Consider the following 22,030-nt stretch of genomic DNA (forward strand, 5'->3'; position numbering starts at 1 on the left):
ACCCCCACCCCACCCCCACCGCCGTCCTCTGATTCCCACCCAAAGCCAGCTAGCCCTTAAAGCTGAACACTTCCTGTCTACACAAGACTCCTCCCTTCACCACCCCATCTCCACCGCCTCTGTTTGGCTCTCCATTCACTGGTGTCCTCATCTCAGGACTAATCAGTTTAAAATCACCCGTTGCTTCCCATTGCTTTCAGGCTAAAATTCAAACTCAGCTTGGCCTACTGGGCCCTTCACTGGCCCTTGCATCTCACATTAGCCTCACTCCTTTCTACTACTCACTTGTTAGAATTATCACAAAATCTTGCAGGTCCTAAAATTCACTGCACTCTCTCCTTCCTTCTGCGTCTGATGCCATTTCTTTTCTTTTTGTTATAAATTTATTTATTTTATTTATTTTTGGCTGCGTTGGGTCCTCGTTGCTGCGTGAGGGCTTTCTCTAGTTGTGGCGAGCAGGGGCTACTCTTCGTTGCGGGTGCATGGGCTTCTCATTGTGGTAGCTTCTCTTGTTGCAGAGCAAGGGCTCTAGGTACACGGGCTTCAGAAGTTGTGGCTCGTGGGCTCCGTAGTTGTGGCACACGGGTTTAGCTACTCTCCACCATGTGGGATCTTCCCCGACCAGGGCTCAAACCCGTGTTCCCTGCATTGGCAGGCAGATTCTTAACCACTGCGCCACCAGGGAACTCACTCTGATGCCTTTTTGACTTCACTTGATTACCTCTCCTTCTTAACTTGGCTGACTTCAAGATCTGTCTCAGGCATCACCTCCCCTGGGAAGTCTTCCCTGCAGCCCAGTCCATGCCTAAGCTCCCATATGCTCCCATGATGCCCAGTGTGTAACTCTGCCCTACGGCATGGCAACTATTCACATCTGATTCTCATTGATTGTGAGTTCCTTGAGGGCAAGACTGTCTTTAATCTTGGTGTTTCCATTACCTAGCATAGTACCTGGCACAACACCTGGTGAATTAATTAATTGACTAATTAATTAATTTTCAAAAGGAGAACAGAACTTGGTGACTTCATGAGAGCCTCAAAAGAAGAAAGAATCAAAGATCACCTCTAGGTTTGAATCTGAGCCTTCATGGGAATGGTGGTTTCATTCATATAAATAGGGAGGTCAGGATGGAAAGCTAATTTGGAAGGCCACGAAAGCAATGAACTGATTTAAATACAGTATTTTTCAGGTGTGCGTGTCCAGATGGATTTACTTTGGATTTAAAAAGAGAAAAAAAAAGCAAGAGAAAATAAAGGAGGACTAAGAAGGCTCCTGAATAACCTATAATCAAGAAAGTCAACCTCTAGATATGGTCTTGACATTGTCTGAACTAAGGAGAGTGCAAGACACCAGTGAACAATAGACGGCTGTTCCCACATGGAGAGAGTACAAAATGAGGTTATTCTCACCGAGAGTTATGGTACCAAGTTCTTCAAAGATACTCTTTACCAGACTCTGTCTCTATCATCAACTGAGATATGTTGCATTTAAATCTGTTGGTGGTCCGTGATTCCACTTTCCTGAAAACTAGAGCCATCAAAGGAAAATGAGTATTTTTCAGGAAGCACACTTCCTAGTTCAAAGCATGCCTCTCCAAACCTTTCTCTGCCTTTGTTACTTCCTCTGTAAAACCCTAGGCCCCAAGCTCACAGGCAAGTCATCTGAATGATAAAACAAATACTCAGAAACCTTGCAGCGGCTCCCTAGTGTTTAGTGCACTGATTCTAACATCTCTTTCACTGTCTGGGTCTAATTCAACTTCTTACTCAGGCTTTCCTGTTACTCAACACATAGGCCCTGCTCTGACAAGGCTGATATCCATCTTGTTCCTGAAAATGCCACATTTTAAACCCTGTCTCCGTTCTTTGATCTTCTCCCTTCCCACCCAACCCCCAGGAGTGTTCACAATGTTCCTACCATTCAGTTTTGCATTGTATCCACAGAAACTTATTAATCATCTACCACATGCCGCGTTCTGGTGATAGCTGAAAAGAACAGGCTCTGTGCTCCAGAGAGGTCTGTCTTCTTAGGGGAGAGAAAGATACACAGCCAAATGACCACACAGAGTGCTGTGACACAGTATGTGCAAGGTGTCATGGAGCATGGGAAAGATTCTCTCATTCTTCCCGGGGAGGCAGTGTCGTGGGATAAAGAGGCAAGAAGGAGTGAGCACAGTCATGTGCAAATGCTCCGATGGACAAACTTAGAGACAGAACACAACACATGACCCGTTTGAGGAGCCCAAGGAATGCAACTTGGTTGGGCTTATGGGTCGTGAGAGGAGATGAAACTCAGGGGGCAGGGGGGACTGGACTATAAAGAAATTTGTACGTGATTTTAAAAGGTGTAGACCGGGTACCTTCTCTACACTCCTTACAAGCAGCTCCCTGACTATTTCAGGTATGTATGTTCTGCCTTTTACTCATTCAGTCATATGCTATTCAGAGAGCAAGGGGATGAACTCATATGCATGTTCTGTATCCGTCTCCCTTGCTGGGTTAATATAGCATTCATATTCAAGAAACATTTGTTAGTTGATCTTATTAATAAAATCATATTCTGATCTTTTGAGGGAAAATATCAGTTCAGATCATTTCACTTCAACCAAAATTACCAGATACATATTCAAATGATGAATGGGAACTCAGTGTCTGCCTCAGGCACGGAAAGCAGGGAAGGACTGAGCCATCTACATGATTTTCTAAGCACCCATCTCTCACTGCCAGTATGTTCATAAGAGTTTTGCAGAAATGAAGAGTAAGAATGGTTGCTTTCTACAGGCCACTCCTGAACTTCGTTGGGGAAAGAAGCTGGAAATGTGATCACTTCCCAAGTTTGGGGTTAAATATTTTCCACTAAACAGAGGAAGGGTAAAAATTCAGGGTTCATCTAAATGGCCCTGAACTAAGAATAGCAGAGAGTAACAAAGTCCCAAAGGGCTTGTTACTGGATCCCACTTACACTTCTGGGGCTTATAAACAATCTCCTCCAGTTCCTCCAAGTTGTCTTTGTTGCTATCACTGATGTGTCGAGAAAAGCACACAATTTGCAGATATATTCTGTGGCTTCGGCTGTATTTCTGGCATCCCCAGTGCCAACCGAGGCAGTCAGCCCAAAGACCTGTGAGGAGCACTCCAAACCGTTAGATGTCTGGAACTATATTCAATAGCCTGTGATAAACCATAATGGAGAAGAATATGAAAAAGAATGTATATATGTATGTATAACTGAATCACTTTGCTGTACAGCATAAATTAACACAACATTGAAAATCAACTATACTTCAATTTTTAAAAAACGGTAGCTGTGTGAATTCAGTAAGATAACATTTGTAAAGCATTTAGTTTAATGGTCTCCTAATAAGTATTTATTACTTCCTCTCATAGCCACTCAAATATTGAATGACTGAATCATTCAATCAAGCAAGGAATCTAGTTAACTACCAATTTTATTCTAGAAGAAAAATCTGTAAGAAATGTGATTTCTACTGAATTTTGTCTATGGGCACCATACTGAATTTCTTTTAAACTGTGCTTCCTAGACGGGTAATTATTAAGGTTAGAGAACATAACTCAAATGTGAGATCAGTAAACCATAGTCATGGTCTCCAACCTCATTTGGCCCCAACATGACCAGGCAATTCTTCCGTGTTCCTCTCAGTTCTGTCTCCCATTTCAAATCCTCTCCGTACACCCTGAGCTCCCTCCTCCATTCCCATCTTGATTATCCTCAGTGAACGATCTCTCTCTCCTACATTCAAGAGAAAAGAGAGGTTATATGCCAGGGATTCCCTACCCTTCCTGCCTCCATCTATTCTCTGTCTTGACTCTTCTCAGCCACTCCTCTCTGATGACACCAAAAATGGTGTTTCATCTGCTCTCCCGTACTAATGCATCTACTTGCCTACCTATCCCATACCCTCTGGTCTCTCCTGGAATCTTGTTCTGTCGGTCATTCCCTCTCTCCCATCCTGCCTCACCAGCTGCTATTCACTACTTCACGCTCTGCACTCAGGCAACATCAAGAACCTCAATATTCTTGGGAATTCCCTGGCAGTCCAGTGGTTAGGACTCAGCACTTTCACTGCCATGGCCCAGGTTCAATCCCCAGTCAGGGAACTAAGATCCTGCAAGCCGTGCAGTGCGGCCAAAGGAAAAAAAAAAGAACTTGAAGCTTCTTGAGCACCCCATGCTCTTTCATAACTCTCTGCCTCTGGACATACAGTAGCCTTTACTGAAAACCATCTTGTAAACTCTTGTTAGTTTTTGCCTATCCTAACTTCTGTTAGGTCTTGCCTTACTTTCATAGCACATTTAGGATCTCTGTCATTTCTGTTCTGTACCACTCCATCATGTGCCATCACCATAAATTATAATTCTCACATATTTTGCTCCCCACAAAACTTAAGCTGTTTGTGGGCAAGTACTATGCTTTTTTATATTTATACCCTAGTGCCTAGCACAGTGCATGACACATGAGGCACCTAATACATATTTGTTAAGTGAATAAATGAATGAATCAATCAAAATTAACGAATGAGTTGTACAATGTGCACTCAGCATCTCAGAAGGGCCACAGTATGGCCACAAGGGTAAATAAACAGGATTTAGGAAGGTTAGAACTCTTCTGAGAAATCCATCTGACTTTAGAGATACCTGGGGCAGTGAGTCTGAAGATCCTCCAAATTTCTGATCTAGATAATTAAACATGATCATATTATAAGGATGATGTTTACTAGTGTTGTGGCATTCATCAAATATCATCAAAGACAGAGAGTGATGGAATAGTCCCATTTTTAAGGTTGTTCACAAGAACCTGTGGAGTTAAAATGATGATGCCATTGTTCTCACCAGTCTGTTCCACTGAGACATTGTCACATGTTACTCCAGAAATGCCTCCAACTTTGTACCTGGAAAATGACAGAAATTTCCTATTACTAACCATGATGTGAATGAGGAACCACAAAGATATGAAATACCAGGTCAGAACATCAAGGGATTAAATTCTCCCTAAGTTCAAAAGGAACAGATCTGGAGAAAAGTTAAGTGCCAGCGCAAAGTGATCACACATAGTAAGTGATCAATAAATGTAAGCTAGGAAGAATTGCTAGTAGAATATATTCCATGTGGCACCTGCAGATACAGAGGGCTGACTGTAATTCTTGTAAGCCACTGAGAAAGAAAATAGTAAGGAAAAGAGTAATATTAAATAAATTATAAAATCATTAAAAAGTTAAATGTGCCATTTAAATTAAAAGTTATCTTAAGTCATTTACCCATTCGACAAGAGCTAATCAACGGAATTTAGGATTTCAGGTCTATCTAACAAAAAAGACTTGAATCCATGAAGGAACTACATCTAGATTATATAAAAGCTTAATCTACTATAAATTTTTTGAATCATGGTTTTCCAAAAGCAACACAAAGCAGAAAACACATCAGTTACATGAAGCTAGAGAAAAAGAAGTTGGACCAACTTATACCTACCCAAGTCTTCCAAAATGCTTTGAGAACACAGATTTCTGCTGCCCATACACTGAGAGTTGCATAGCAAAAAAGACAACTTTCCCCTTTTGTCCTTGTGGAAATTTTTTAAGATGATGTTCACATATAAGAAGTGAAACAAAAGTTTTTCCACAACATTTTAACATATAAAGAGAAAGACAACATGTAACTAATAGTATACTAAAATACTTCTGTAAAAAGGTCATTATTTTAGGCTCCCCTAAACCCACTGAGCTGACTAGTAAATTGGTGATGTGGGCAGGTTAACAACTGCAGAATTTACACTATGACTGAAAAACCAAGCTGCGTCCTAGTTAACATGCCTTCAGACAGTCAGGGCCTGCAGGAAGCTAAAAAAGGGCATTTTTCGGGGGGATTCCCTGGTGGTGCAGTGGTTGAGAATCTGCCTGCCAATGAGGGGGACGTGGGTTCCAGCTCTGGTCTGGGAAGATCCCACATGCCACGGAGCAACTAAGCCCGTGCATCACAACTACTGAGCCTGTGCTCTAGAGCCCGTAAGCCACAACTACTGAAGCCCGCGCTTGTTGCTCTGCAACAAGAGAAGCCACAACAATGAGAAGCCAGCACACCGCAATGAAGAGTAGCCCCCGCTCACCTCAACTAGAGAAAGCTCGCACAGTAACAAGGACTCAACACAGACAAAAATAAATAAATAAATTTTAAAAAATAAATAAAAGAGGGCATTTTTCTTTCCTTCCTCATGTTCCTTAAATACCTTGAGACTATATTAATAGAATGGTTGTCTCAAAAGAAAAATGGAACAATCAAAAAACTGAAACTTGCCCATTGTGTCCCAGTGTTCAATAAAGGGGAAAAAAGGAAGCAAATAGAGAAACAAACTATATCAGTAATGGCAATTGGCTTACCAGTAGGAGCACAAATTATTGTGTTTTTTCCTTTCTGAGCAGGTAAAGCAAGCTCTAGTTGGTAATTTCTTGGCTTCAATGGGCTGTAAGTATGAGGCACTTCTGTAAAACAAAAGAAACTAAGTTACCAAACAGTGACTGCTCTGAGGAATCAAGGCAACAGGTATTGCCCAACAGACAAGAATTCTGTCTCTAGAAAGAGGCCTCATTCAAGAAAGTTTAGAATCCTTGTATCTAATTAACCATTCCAGCTTCTGCACTGACTTCAAGTACAGAATTCTCCCCCAATGACAAAGTACCAATGGCAAAAAGGAAAAAAACCCACAAAGATTTCTTTCTGAAACAATCATGGAAGCCTAATAAGGAGAAACTAAAGCAAGAATGGCCTAATTCCGGGCAAGACAGATGGCCACCAGTTAAAGGAAATGCTGTATGAGACAAAACAACCACAAACCCCTCCAAGATCTTTGAAAAACACCTAACTATGAATACTGAACTCCCAAAGTAATCTCTTATTGACGAACAACCATGCTTTGTAATTCTGCAGGCTCTCACATGGTATTCTCTCTTCATAGAATCAGAAGTTTTAAAAAATAATCAGAGGCTTTTCTCACTAACAGATAAGCATACAGAATATTAAGAGCTAGAAAAGACCTTGGAAATCATCTATTGAGTCCAACCTACCCATTTTAAAGAAAATGGGAATTTCTAAAAGGTTAAGTGAGTTCACTAAGGACCTTTACATGTCAGAAAAAAATGAAAGCAATTTACATTCATTGATTTTATTCTGGAATAACAAAAAATGTGTATCATTCGGTTGCAGAAGTAATCTATAAATTTTCACCTTATGTTGTTATCCCCAAATCACATGTTTCTTCTAACACTATTCATTATCTATCCTAATTGTTTCCCTGATGCCCTTTTATAAATAACTCTTTACTATGGCTTATTATGCAACTTTCTGGTCTCCTCATGAAAATATGCTTCAAGAAACATAAAGTGGGCCTTACAGGGCCATAGCTAACTTATGTGAGAATTAGAGAAAGGAGCCCCTTTTGGAGGACACAGCCCCTCAGTGTATTGTTTGCCCAACAAGACAGGCTGGATCTCAGCCCCACTCAACCTCTCAGCTCCACACGTCTGTGCAGGGCACACATTTCATCAACATACACTGCAGCCCTGAGATCTTGAGAGGACTCTGAGCAAGTGACTCACAAAGAGTAGAAGTTTTTCTTTAGAAAGCAGGGCTGATTTTGGATTTCATAGACATTGAGTTTCTGGGAGGACTCTATTTGCATTTTCAATGTATACATGCAAATACTTAGTGATAAAAGAAGACAAAAAAGAAGAAAAAAAAAGGGAGAAGCTAGCAATAGCTATGGAAGGGAGAGAATGACATTTCTAATTACAGAGAAAGTATCCATTTTAATATAAATTCTCTTTTCTTTCTTACTTTTCCTTAAATAACTTTTCATTAGGCTATGACTTTTGGCACTGCAAAACATGACCCCACATGAAATACCTAAAGAGCATCATTATGGAAAAGAACAAACGATGCTGAGTACCTGAAGAAGGGTATGAATTCTGACTAAGATTCTGGTTTTCTGGTTCTTCCCTGTAGAAAATCTGTACATCCAAAGTTTTCATTTCATCATCCTCAAGATCTTTCATTTTGACATCTTTTGCACCTTTATGAGACCAAAACACATCTTAGAATCTTTACATTATTTGATTACGATCTTGATGGTGAAAGCCCTACAAAGAGATCATAATACTAAAATTTTAAACTTCCATTAAGATTTCTCACAACTACTCCCTCCACCTTTTAAACCAACCAAAGGAATCTTTTTTTTTTTTTTTTTGCGGTACGAATACTAAAATTTTAAACTTCCATTAAGATTTCTCACAACTACTCCCTCCACCTTTTAAACCAACCAAAGGAATCTTTTTTTTTTTTTTTTGCGGTACGCGGGCCTCTCACTGTTGTGGCCTCTCCCGTTGCGGAGCACAGGCTCCGGACGCGCAGGCCCAGCGGCCATGGCTCACGAGCCCAGCCGCTCCGCAGCATGTGGGATCTACCCGGACCCGGGCACGAACCCATGCCCCCTGCATCAGCAGGCGGACTCCCAACCACCGCGCCACCAGGGAAGCCCCAAAGGAATCTTTTTGATTTCAAATTGAAATCACAATTTGGAGTTTGAACTCCAGTGTCATTTAGAACTTTATTATTCAAAGTGTGAAACATGGACCAGCAACTTCTTTAGGCGCTTGTTAGAAATGCAGACTCTTGAGCCCCGAATGAATCAGAATCTGCATTTTAGCAAGCTCCCCCGTGATTTACATTCAAACCAAAGAGAAGCACGATTTAGCAGACACTCATGTCTTCCATTCCTGACCCGACCCAAGAAATCAGATGTATATTTAGACAGACAATTTCTGGAACAATTTGTGATCTTAAAGAAGCCTACAAAAAGGCTAAGACCAGATGCTCAGATGGTTTACCAAACTCAGCCTTTAAAATAATGCTCTGAGAAGACGTTATTAGCTTCAGAAAGCCAAATGATGGCTCAGATACTAATCACAACAGATTCTTTTTTCCAGTCCTGTTCTAGTTCAGTTCCAGATGGCTTCCAGGCAAGAGAACCAGGCAATGTTCATCATGATTCGACTCTGAAAAGGGGGTGAGTCCTGGAGTTTGAACCTTTAACTCTAGAATTTTCAAGCTATTTCTCTGATAATCTAAACCCAGACGGCGAGCTCAGACTCTGCCTTACCCAAATGCTTTGGGCAGGATGGGCAAATTCTGGATGAGAGTGGTTTGTTAGGGGTTATATACAACCTAACTAATTCTGTAGATTAAAAAACCACCTGCCTTCCAGAACTCAATTTCATGCTGGTCTCTCACTAGAGATGTAACCATGAGTATTTGCAGGGGAAATGCCTCTGACAGTGAGAGAAAAACAGGCAGGACTGAAGGAAGCCCTAAGTAAAACTATGAGGAAGGGCATGTTTTCAGACCCTCCCACCCTTCCAAATATCCTACCTTTCTCTATCCACAGTTCACTGAACTTGCTCTCTTCTTTCTCCAATGCAAGTTTCAAAGTTTTCGGCCAGTTCTCCTTGTCTGATCTGAGAAGGCATTCAACCATTTTCTCTGCACCTGCCATCAGCCCCTTGTTGGAACAAATCTAAGCAAGACAAATGCAGTTGATTGATCAAGTTCAAAAGTTTTCATTTTATGAGTTTTTACTGAAGAAATATCAATTCAACTACTATCTGATTTAAAATCATTGTGTACTTTGGTTCACTAGGTCTCCTTCACGACCGTTCTTGCCCCATCCAACTCAACCTTTTAAGATACGCTTTCCTTCATCCTTGTCCTCTACATGTGATATCAACATGTCAAGCCACGTGTTCTTACCTCCTCTGAGATGTTATATGTATCATTATCAGCTATATTAGGAAGACAACGAACCTATTTGACACCAATTCAAAATATGGGTATATTGGCATAGGTATATTTGGAAGGATATGACAAAATATTAACAAATGCTTTTTTCTGGGTAGTGGGACTTACATGACTTTTATTATTAATCACAATAATTAAAATGTATTGAGCACTTATTATGTGCCAGGGATATGTAAGCACTTCACATATATTATCTCATTCAATTCCTATAAAAATACCATTTTCATAAGGTATTATTATTAATTTTATTTTTATTATTATTTTTTTTTGCAGTACGTGGGCCTCTCACTGTTGTGGCCTCTTCCGTTGCGGAGCACAGGCTCTGGACGCGCAGGCTCAGTGGCCATGGCTCATGGGCCCAGCCGCTCCGCGGCATGTGGGATCTTCCCGGACCGGGGAACAAACCCATGTACCCTGCATCGGCAGGCAGACTCTCAACCACTGCGCCACCAGGGAAGCCCTGTGGTTACAGTCTTTATAGCTTAATGAAAAGAGTGTGGGCCTTATAGTCAGACAAGCCTGGTTATTCTGCTAAGAATCTTAGGGCCAAGCATTCTTGGATTATTACAGTAGAAGATAATTTTTTCTCCTCAAATTGCCCATTATACTTACTATTCTTTTCTTGGAATAATGTAGGAGGCAAGCCCCTGAGGGGCAGGAATTAAAATTTCTATTTCTTTTTGCCTTTTTTACTAATTTGCACTGAGGAGATACTTAATAGCATGACGGTTTGACTCATTTGAAAGGCAAATCAGAGGCTGAGGTGAAGTCCATGGGGTACCTTGGAAGGAAGATTTCATACTAAGACCAAATGTAAGACTTCAAATTTATCCTTAGTACTTTCTCCTAAGAGATGGTAAATGTTGTTAGAGGACCTGAAATGTGGGGTGCCTAAAATGAATACTGAATTTTCTTTTTGAAGGATCATAAATAATGGAGGTGATTTACAGATATGTTTTCAGTTCTCTTTCATATCATGATTTCTATGATATTAATCTCAAAGTATATTTTAGTTGGCGTTCTAAAAGCCCCATTTTCTTCCTACTTTTCAGTTTATTCTGGACTTTATGATGCCATTGAAAGTTGGGATTTTCAAAAAATTGAAAGGTTGGAGGAGTATAGATTACTTTTAAAGTGTTTACAACCAGAATTTAAAACCACGATCAATCCAAAAGGTATCCTTCCTGAAATATCTGAACGTTTAATTAATCAGGAATGTGAAGAAATTATTCAGGTATTTTAATTAATATTAAATATTGAATTTGGGAAAAATTTTGAACATGGGGAATGTCTTCTATTTTCTATGCTATTTTAGACCTGAGCAAGATCATTGAAATCTATGAAAGTCCTCAAATCTAAGGCATAATTACCTAGAAGAGTACTTTTAATTGTGATCTGAGTAATTTTTGTGTCACAAGATTTTTTCAGGTTTGCCCTATTTTCAGATAAAATTATTTTATTACTTTTGAGAATAATATTTTATGCAAACTTAAATACAACCAAACAGTTTAGCAAATAAAAAGAAAAAAGGGGGCTTCCCTGGTGGCGCAGTGGTTAAGAATCCGCCTGCCAATGCAGGGGACATGGGTTCGAGCCCTGGTCCAAGAAGATCCCACATGCCATGGAGCAACTAAGCCCGTGTGCCACAACTACTGAGCCTGTGCTCTAGAGCCCATGAACCACAACTACGGAGCCCGTGTGCCACAACTACTGAAGCCTGCACACCTAGAGCCCATGCTCCACAAGAGAAGCCACCGCAATGAGAAGCCCGCACACTGCAACAAAGAGTAGCCCCCGCTCGCCGCAACTAGAGAAAAGCCCACGTGCTGCAACGAAGACCCAACACAGCCAATAAATAAATAAATTAATTAATTAACTAATTAAAAAAGGAAAAAAAGAAAAAAGGCTATGGACTCCAGTGGTTAAGTGTTCAGGCTCTGGACACAAATACATTTTGTTAATCCAAGCTCAACCACTTAGTGGTGTGATCTTAAGCAAGTTATTTAGTTTCTCTAAGCCTCTGTTTCTTCCTGTATAAAATAGAAATAATAATAGTACCTTATTGGGCTTCCCTGGGGGCGCAGTGGTTGAGAGTCCGCCTGCCGATGCAGGAAACACGGGTTCATGCCCCGGTCTGGGAAGATCCCACATGCCGCGGAGCGGCTGGGCCCGTGAGCCATGGCCACTGAGCCTGCGCGTCCAGAGCCTGTGCTCCGCAACAGGAGAGGCCACAACAGTGAGAGGCCCACGTACCGCAAAAAAAAAAAAAAAAAACCACTGCAGAAACTAATCATTGGAAGTAAAACCATTAATCATTGGAAGGGTTGGTTGTCAGACCAACCTTCTCAAATGGTACTGGGGAGTATAACAAATCACAGCGACGAAAGGAACTGCAGGAAGGCAGCAAATTCTCTGCCCAGGCCAATCACGCCCATTCTTGACCAAACCCCCCCTCCTATCCTCTCTGGAAACTTCTCAATAGTTTGGTGTGGAAGTCTGGGAACACTCTGGAGGGCAGTCCTTAAGAAAAGGAGTTTCTTAAAGATGTTTGCAAGAGTCTCCCCATAACAAGAGAGAAGTTAGGGTAGCACCGGGTTAGGTGGAAGAACAAAGGCTTCTTTCTAACATTTTGATAGCTTCTTGTTCAAACGTCTAAATTAATTACAGGACTAAAAGAGTGTGAGGATAGGACCACTCATGTCATCAGTAACAGTTACAGTGGACACAGCAAGCAGAGTTAGGATAAACAGAGATACTTTCATGGTCCTTTTTCCAGGCTTTTGCTAAGACGTGTAAAAAAATTAATAAACAGAAATCTCAATTAAATAGACTCAGGAGACCAGAAGGGGGTGCTCTCATGCCCTGGGAACATAGCAGAGCCCGAGAGGAAGAAGACAGACTCTTCTTTCCCCGCAACGACTCAGCCAGGGAGAAGCCATGGCTCTGTTTGCCACAGCCCTCCCAGCCTCCTTTCCGCTCTAAGAAAGCGCTCTCCTCCCTTTGCCCTGCGGGGACTTGCGCATGGCTGCCATGGTTGCAGACCCCAGATTGCAATTCTCTGCTGACCCTGAAGAAACCCATCTTTGCTGGAGAAATATCTGGCAGTCTATTCATGTCAGGTCAACAGACAGTAGGAAATATAGCAGAAAAGAGAAAGCAAAAGAAGCTAAAGAGAAACACAGTGAGGTCAGGTAACAGAAAACTATCCACCAACCAGCTGGTGGTCATACTGATTTTGTACACTAACTCCACGTCTGGGCTGGTGACCAAACCTTTGCCTTTGCATGACCTGACATTGGATAATTTTCCATTTTTTCCCCATTGTCAATGGAATGTAAATTCCAATGGAGTAAGCCAGTTGTCTGGCTGGTTAACCTCTGTATTTTCTAAGAAGACCTAGTACTTAATATACACTTAACAAAGGTATGCTGAATGAATGAAAGAAGAAAGGAAAGAATGCATTCCTCCTCTGCAACACTACAACAAACCCTTTTAAACTGTAAAATTCAATAGTTTTTAGAGTTTTAAGTCTAATTTTAGTGCCTTTTCCTCACTGTAAAAATAGATCTTGTACCCATTAGCAGTCATCCCCATTTCCCCTCCCCCTAGCCCCAGGTAACCACTAAGCTTCTTGGGCCTCTCTGGATTTGCCGGTTTTGGACATTTCATATAAATGGAATCAGATAATATGTGGTCCTTGTGGTCCTTCACTTAGCATAATGTTTTCAAGGTTCATCTATTGTGTATCATTTATCATTCAGTCCTTTTCCTTGCTAAATAATATGTCATTGTATGGATACACGACATTTTGTCTATCCATTCATCAGTTAATGGGCATTTAGGTTGTTTCTACATGTTGTCTTTTATGAATAGTAATGCTACGAACATCCATGTACAAGTTTTTGTGTGGACATATGTATTCATTTCTCTTGAGTATACACCTAGGCATGAGATTGCTGGGTCCTATGGTAACTCCATGTTTAACGCTGTAAGGAATTGCCAACCTGTTATCCAAAGGAGTTGCACCATATTACAGTCTTACCAGAAATTTATGAGGATTCCAATTTCTATACATCCTTGCCAACACTTTTTACTATGCTTTTAATTTTAGCCATCTATATGAGTTTCCTGTGTCTGCAGTAACAAATTACCACAAACTGGGTGGCTTAAAACAATAGAAACGTATTCTCTCACAGCTCTGGAGGCCAGAGTCTGAAACCAAGGTGCTGGCAGGGCCACACTCTCCCTGAAGGCTGTAAGGGACAAGGCATTCCTTGCCTCTTCCAGCTTCTGGTGGCTGTTGGCATTCCTTGGCTTGCGGCCACATCACTCCACTCTTTGCCTCTTTCTTCACATTACCTTCCCCTCTGTTTGTCTGACAGCCGCATCACTACAGTCTCTGCCTTCACATACCATTCTCTTTGCTCCTCTATGTCTTCACATGGCTGTCTTCTTAGGAGGACACCCGTCATATTTGATCAGGAGCCCAACCTACTCCAGGATGACCTCATCTTAACTAACTACCTCTGTAAAGATCTTATTTCCAAATAAGGTCACATTCTGAAGCCTGGGGTTAGGACCTCAATATATCTTTTTTGGGGGATAATTCAATCCATAACAGTAACCTATCTTGTCCCCTATCCCAGCATCCTTGGGCACACAACCCTTTGCAATAGTTAATCCTTTTCCTAAACCTAGTCCTTACAGCTGGGTTCTTGCTCCCAGGCTTCGCTGCTGTTTGTTCTTCTGCTAGACGTGCTACCTATGAGCCATTATGGATAGTCCACATGGAGGTCCAGATTCGTCTAGTCACAACTGAGACCTTCCCAGGTAAACTGCCTCGCTATATCCTGGGCAGTTTAGTTTTACTCTGCACATGGTTGGGCCCACTGTGATGCTGCCTGGCCCCAATATCTGCTGCTACTAGGTAGTGTTACTTTCCTCAAAAGCACTGGGAGTTCAATGCATGGAAACTCACATTTTGGCAGGCAGTATCTCTCACTCCTTTTGCCATCCTGGCCACTCTGTGATGCTATCCTCAGCTCCCCAAGGCAGAATTTCTTGGTCTTTCCCTGTGCTTTCAGTTAATTTACATGCCTCTGACTGCAGCACTGACACTGCATAGTATATAGTAATCATTTGGGGGCCTGTCTTCTCCCTTAGACCATGACCATGAGCATGTTGTACTCATTTTTTCTGCATCTTTGTCTTCTAATCATCAACAAAGTGCCCGGCTCATGCATGTGTCCAGAATATGTTACTGAAGGAATGGAGAAATGCTTAGAATATTGCCCACCAGCACCCTTCCAGGATAAGGGTTAGTCTTGACTCCAAAGGCATATTGCAAAATATCTGTAGCCTACACCCAGGTCTACATTGAAACATCCTGGATAACTTGTGAATAAGCAAAGCCCTGAGGTACCCCAGTTACCAAGCAAGCTCTCCAGAAGAAACATGGCTGCAGTGCTCCTGTTGCAAGAGGCACCTCATGCACAATATCCAACATGTGGAGAGAAGGATTATAGTAAGAGATAGTGGATGTTGCTAGTGTAATTTAAACATACTGGTGTATTTGTGTGTGTGTGTATGGGGAATGTATGGGCATAAGGAGAGTATGGATAAGCTCCCACTGCCTTCTAATGAGGGCAAAAAAAACAGAGTCAAAAAGCTTCTATCCAGCCATAATGTTCTTTAGTGTCTGTGCTCCTTCACTGAATCCTGATGATAAAATATATTTGTCACAGTTAAGGTTAACCAATAGAATCCAGAGCTTCCAAAGCAGCCAAGAAACAAAAAAAAAATAGGGGATAGAGAACTTTATTAATATAACAGAAAACAGAAAGAGATGGGGAGAAAGCAAAGAGTTTATGTGATAAAATATAAAGAAATGAACAGGAAAGATGTAAACCAACTAAATGAAAACAGCTGCCTCCAGGAAAGGGCTCAAACTAAAAACTCTATGGTAGCGTTAACAGTCAAAAATAAGAAAATATTATACAGTGTTCTTCAGCTTGCTTTTCTAACTTACCTTTTGGTATTTTTATTGTGACTGTATTGTAACTATAAATTAAAACTAATATATATTAAAAGCTATCCCACTTATGTGCTTCCTTAGCACACTACGGTTTTCCATCAAAGCACTCAGCACACTTTATTACCATTGTTCTGTTACTTGCCTTCACATGTGCACTCTAATCCCTTAGGGCAGGAACCATTTCTATCCAGCTCACCAGTGAACCCTCAGTTCCTAACAGGATGCTTCCTATTAAATAATATATGTAGTAATATGTGTTAATTGTCTCCAATGCTAGCCTAATGCCTAACACACACCTTAACTGGGGTTAAGTTGCTGGTAATTGAATCAATACATGAGTGCATGAAAGAATGGGATTCCTAGCAGTTAGGGTTTCACTCATTCCAAGGATTTCTAGAAAAGACAGATGTCTTGCATGGCTTACATTCTCCAAGGGCCCAAGCTACTCTTTTGTTACTTTTCTCTGGGTACAACTAGAAAGTAGGGGTCTATTTGTGTTGGTGGCATTCTTTCACTCCTCACAGCACAACCTGTGCTTTGCTTTTGCACAGCAATTAGCACTCAAGTTACCTGTCTGCTTTAATGCAATTTCCAAAAACCACCTCACATCAGGAAAGCTACGTAGGCACTTAGAGCAGATTCCTTCTCTCATCTCAACCCTTCCAGGCACCACCTCCCTTCTCTTCTCCCCAAGCCTCTGCTCACCTCTGCCACAAAGCACTTCAATACAAATTTGTAAAATGGCCATTATCCGTCATCAAGGGATTTATAAACCACATGGAAACACCTGAATTGAAGCCTAAAGCCATTCACTCCAGGGAGTCTTGCTCCTCTCATAATTCAAAAAGATTCATGCACCCCAGTGTTCACAGTAGCACTATTTACAATAGCCAAGACATGGAAGAAACCTAAATGTCCACTGACAGAGGAATGGATAAAGAAGATGTGGTATGGGCTTCCCTGGTAGCACAGTGGTTGAGAGTCTGCCTGCCGATGCAGGGGACACGGATTTGTGCCCCGGTCTGGGAGGATCCCACATGCAGTGGAGCGGCTGGGCCCGTGAGCCATGGCCGCTGGGCCTGTGTGTCCAGAAGAGGCCACAGCAGTGAGAGGCCCATGTATCAAAAAAAAAAAAAAAAAAAAAAAAAATAGCCATAAAAAAGAATGAAATAATGCCATTTGCAGCAACATGGATGGACCTAGAGATTATCACACTAAGTGAAGTAAATCAGACAGAGACAAATACCATATGATATCACTTATATGTGGAACCTAAAAAAGTGATACAAATGAACTTATTGACAAAACAGAAACAGACTCACAGACTTCAAAAAGAAACTGATGGTTACCAAAGGGGAACCCTACGGGAGAGGGATAAATTAGGAGTCTGGGATTAACGTATACACACTACTACATGTAAAATAGATAATCAACAAGCACCTACTGTATAGCACAGGGAACTCTACTCAATATTCTGTAATAACCTATATGGGAAAAGAATCTGAAAACAAAATAGATATATGTATAACAATCACTTTGCTGTACACCTGAAACTAATACAACACTGTAAATCAACTATACCCCAATATAAAATAAAAATTAAATTAAAAAATTTTCCAGTTATTTGGTAGTGCAAATAAGATCCAGATCCAGCAGAGTAAGCCTCAACTTCCTTTGAGTTCTGACAGCACTTTGCAATCATTTGTGTACTTCTGTCCTCAACAGTCTTCCATCTCCAAACCCTTGGACTTTAAAGTATTTTAAGGAAGGGCTTGTATCTTATTCTGAATCTCTGATGTCAGCCCAAAGACAAACACAGGAGACGCTAAGTATTAGTACAAATAAATGAAATGGACAGCGACTTGTTTCCCCAGCTTTAAATCTAAACAGATGTGCCCCCCTAAGCAAGTCGTTTCACCTCGCTGGGACTCAGTTTCCCCATCTGGGCCTCCAAGTGCTCCTCAAACTCTGACAATCTCTAGTCTAAAACGCTGTGGAGATCTTGCCACAAACCCGGTGTTCCCAGCAAGCTACCTGTATTGACTGAAAGACCGGGGAAAAGCAAGGCGGAAATAAGTCCTGAACTGTTTTCTTGCCCCAAGGGGCAAGCGCCGCTGGGAACCACTCACCGTCCCTAAACCAGGGGGTCACGTAGCTCAGGATGTAGGTAGAGTCCACGATGTTCCTGACATGGTCCCGGAAGGCGTGCAGATTCTGCTGCTGCTCGGCGGTCCTGCCGGCGGCTCCGCTCCCCGCGAGGTCCTCGCCACGCCTGCGCTCCGCTCCCTGCGCTCAGCTCCCAAGAAAGCCCCGCGAGCCGGGAGGGATTGTCCAAGAAAAGCACCCAGCGCCGAGAGGCGGAGCTGCAGGGAAACCAGGACTGCCAAGGAAAAATCAAAACGGCAATCAGGGGTGGGAGGCGGCGGCCGCCCAGTCTCCGCTCGCGCAGGTCCCCTGCGCGGTTTCGTTTCCTCTCTGGCTGCCGGGCCCGCCCACCCGTGGGCGCAGGCTGATCCAGAGGGACCCAAGAGGACCCCTGCGAATTGCTTTCTGATGTTCATTTTATTCATCTTTCTATTTTGCTTTTACATAGGTAAAATTTAGTTAAAATAAAATGCACAGATTTTAATTTACAATTCTGAGTTTTGGAAAATGCGGGTGTAACCACCTTCCCCAGGTTGTGTGGGTACTGTGGCCAAGTGTCTTAACTTTACAGGGAACTATCACCTGTCTTCCAAAATGGCCATCCCATAGTCCCTTCCCTCCTGGAGTGTGAGACAGCTCCAGGTGATGCACATCCAGGAAATACACGCGTCGGTCAGTTTTTTTGTTCGCTTGCTTGGTTTGGTTTGGTTTGGTTTTTTGCCAGGTGTGAAATGGTGCATTATTGTCAAATATATGTACTCCAGATATCTTCTCCCAGTCTGTGACTTATCATTTCATTTTCTTCAAGGTGTCTTTTCAGCACAAATCCATTTTGGTGCAATCTAATTTATAGGGTTTTTAAAAATTTTGTTTACTGCCTTTTGTGTCTTTAGTAAATCTTTGCCTACTCCAAGGTCATAAATATATTCTGTGTTTTCTTTAAGAGTCTTTGTGCTTTTAGCTTTTACGTTTAGGTTGTGACCATCTCAAATTAATTTTGTTATGGTGTGAGGCAGAGGTTAAGGTTTCATTTTATTCCTGCACTTCCAATTGTTCAGCACAAACTGTTTCATTTGTTGAAAACTCTTCCTTCTCCCATTGAATGGCCTCTGGCACCTTTGTCAAAAAAAAAAAAACAGTTGACTGTATGTGTGCAGGTCTATTTCTAACTATTCTGATCCACTTATCTAGTTGCTGATACTGATTTATTCTTCTTTGTAAAGATTATATTGACTATTCTGGGATTTTGATCAGAATTACATTGAACCTACAGATGAACTTGAGAAGTGACATTTTTAACAAGGTCAAGCCTTTGAACCCATGAATGTAAATTTTCATTTACTTAGGTCTTTAATTTCCCTCAGTAATATTTTATAGTTTTAAGAGTACAGATCTTCTACATATCTGTTAAATTTATTCTTAACTATTTTATGTTCTTTGATGCTACTGTAAATTGAATTGTTTTTAAAGTTTCATTTTCAAATTGTTTGTTGCTAGTATATAGAATTCACTAATTCACTTATTAGTTGTAGTGATTATTCTATAGATTTCTTAAAAATCTCTAGGTAAACAATCATGTCATTTTTGAATACATGTTTTTTACTTCTTTTCCAATCCTTACGCCTTTTATTCTGCTCCCTTTCCTTATGGCACCTCCTATGGCTTCCAACAGAAAGTTGAATAAAACTTGTGAGAATTGACACCCTTATTACTTGTCTCAGCAGGGAAACAATGTTTCACTTTAATTACAAAGTTTGTAACAGAGAAGAACAAACCTGACTCCATATTGAATCTATTCCTTTAGCTCTAACCTTTGTGCTCTGTTGCCTGTGCTTAGTCATGCTGGCTCTGCACCCAGGGCTCCTCAAACTCAAAAGAATATTGCCTCCAGCCTGAAATACACAGGATAGCCCATTCTCAAGGCTCTGACCTTTAAAGGTATAACACTTTTCCATTCATATAGAGATTAAAAGTTGCAGAACAGAGAATAACATTTGTCTTGTTGGAGGTTTATAGGAACATGTGACCAGACCTACCTTGACAGCTGCAAGAAGAAAGGATTCCTGCACCAAGAAGTCTGCAGCAACCAGCCACACCCCCTCCCCTTTTAGTATAAAAGAAGCCTGAATTGTGACTCAGGCAAGATGGTTCTTTGGTACACTAGTCCACCATCTTCACAGTCCACTGGCTTTCCGAATAGAGTCGCTATCCCTTGCCCCAACACCTCATCTCTTGATTTATTGGCGTGTCGTTTGGTAAGCAGTACAAGCTTGCACTTGGTAAACAAGTTGGCTGTTTTTTCTTAGATGCCCTTTATCAGATTAATGTTTTCTTGTATTCCTAGTTTGCTCAGAGTTTTTATCATGAATCGGTGTTGAATTTCTCAAATGTTTTTTTCTGTACCTATTGAGGTGATCATATATTCTGTTAACATACTAAACATTGATATTTATTTATTTATTTTGGTTGTGTTGGGTCTTTGTGCTATGTGCCGGCTTTCTTTCTAGTTGTGGTGAGCGGGGGCTACTGTTTGTGGTGGTGCGTGGGCTTCTCATCGCGGTGGCCTCTCTTGTTGCGGAGCACGGGCTCTAGGCACGCGGGCTTCAGTAGTTGTGGCACACGGGCTCTAGAGCACAGGCTCAGTAGTTGTGACGCACGGGCTTAGTTGCTACGCAGCATGTGGTTTCTTCCCGTAGCAGGCTCGAACCCGTGTCCCCTGCATTGGCAGGTGGATTCTTAACCACTGCGCCACCAGGGAAGCCCCAATGATTGATTTTTTTTTTTTCTTTGCGGTACGCGGGCCTCTCACTGTTGTGGCCTCTCCCGTTGCGGAGCACAGGCTCCGGATGCGCAGGCTCAGCGGCCATGGCTCACGGGCCCAGCCGCTCCACGACATGTGGGATCTTCCCGGACCGGGGCACGAAGCCGTGTTCCCTGCATCGGCAGGCGGACTCTCAACCACTGCACCACCAGGGAAGCCCTGATTGATTTTTGAATATTAAACCAACCTAGAACTCTTGGGATAAATCCCATGTGGTCATGATGTAGCGCCCTTTTTAAAATTATTCTTTTCTCCTACTTCCTTTGGGTTTAATTTGCTCTTCTTTTACTAGCTTGTTAAGGTAGAAGTTTAGATCACTAATTTTATACATCTTTCTTTCCTAATATAAGTATTTAAGGTTATAAATTTCCCTTTTCTCATCTAAGTTCTAACATCCCATCAGTTTTGATACACTGTATTTTCAATGTCATTCCATTTGAAATAGTTTCTAATATCCCTGTGATTTCTTCTTTAACCTATGAGTTAATTAGAAGTGTGCTGTTTATTTTTCAAATATTGAGAATTTCCTAAACAGCGTGATGTTACTGATTTCTGATTTTAAACTGTTGTGATCCAAAAGCATACGTTGTAAGATTTCAGTCTTTTGAAGTGTACTGAAACTTGCCTTATGGCCCAGCATATAATGACTATCTTGATATATCAAGTATCTTCTAGATACACTTAAGGAGAATGTGTATTCTGCAGTTCTTGAGTATAATGTTTGATAAATTTCAATTATGTCAGGTTGGTTTATTAGTGTGGTTCTAGTATTCTATACCCTTACTAATTTTGTCTACTTGTTATATCAAGTAGTGAGAGGGGGTGTTAAAATCTCCAACTATGATTATTGATTTGTCCATGTGTCCCTTTTGTTCTATCAGTTTTTCCTTCATAAATTTTGTAGCTCTGTTATTAGATGCATACACATTTAGGACTGTTGTTTTCCTGATAAATTATGTCTTTATCATTATGCAATCTTTTTGATACTTGTTATATCAAAGTCTACATCATGTGTTATTACAAAACTCGTAACAGCTTTCTTAAGCTTACTGTTTGCATGGTATATCTTTTTCCATCCTATTGCTTTCAACCTCTCTGTTAATATTTAAAGTGCACCTCTAGTATATAGCTTATAGTTAGGTGTTCCTTTTTTTATCCAGCCTGACAAT

At 41.3% G+C, this 22,030-nt stretch overlaps 1 protein-coding gene across 1 annotated transcript in view; it reads right to left on the minus strand.

Annotated features, from left to right (window-relative positions):
• Window positions 1-22,030, minus strand: part of RIGI (RNA sensor RIG-I) — a 49,835-nt gene that overhangs the window by 19,656 nt on the left and 8,149 nt on the right. Inside the window, 12 exon segments of the mRNA XM_007472300.1 lie at window positions 1,411-1,454; window positions 1,456-1,528; window positions 2,963-3,010; window positions 3,013-3,121; window positions 4,657-4,765; window positions 4,767-4,910; window positions 5,488-5,641; window positions 6,393-6,494; window positions 7,958-8,080; window positions 9,436-9,580; window positions 12,203-12,216; window positions 18,025-18,181. Of these exon segments, the coding sequence (XP_007472362.1) occupies window positions 1,411-1,454; window positions 1,456-1,528; window positions 2,963-3,010; window positions 3,013-3,121; window positions 4,657-4,765; window positions 4,767-4,910; window positions 5,488-5,641; window positions 6,393-6,494; window positions 7,958-8,080; window positions 9,436-9,580; window positions 12,203-12,216; window positions 18,025-18,181 (1,222 nt within the window).

The sequence above is a fragment of the Lipotes vexillifer genome, unplaced genomic scaffold, assembly GCF_000442215.2.
Source record: "Lipotes vexillifer unplaced genomic scaffold, Lipotes_vexillifer_v1.1 scaffold110, whole genome shotgun sequence".
NCBI lineage: Eukaryota > Metazoa > Chordata > Mammalia > Artiodactyla > Lipotidae > Lipotes > Lipotes vexillifer.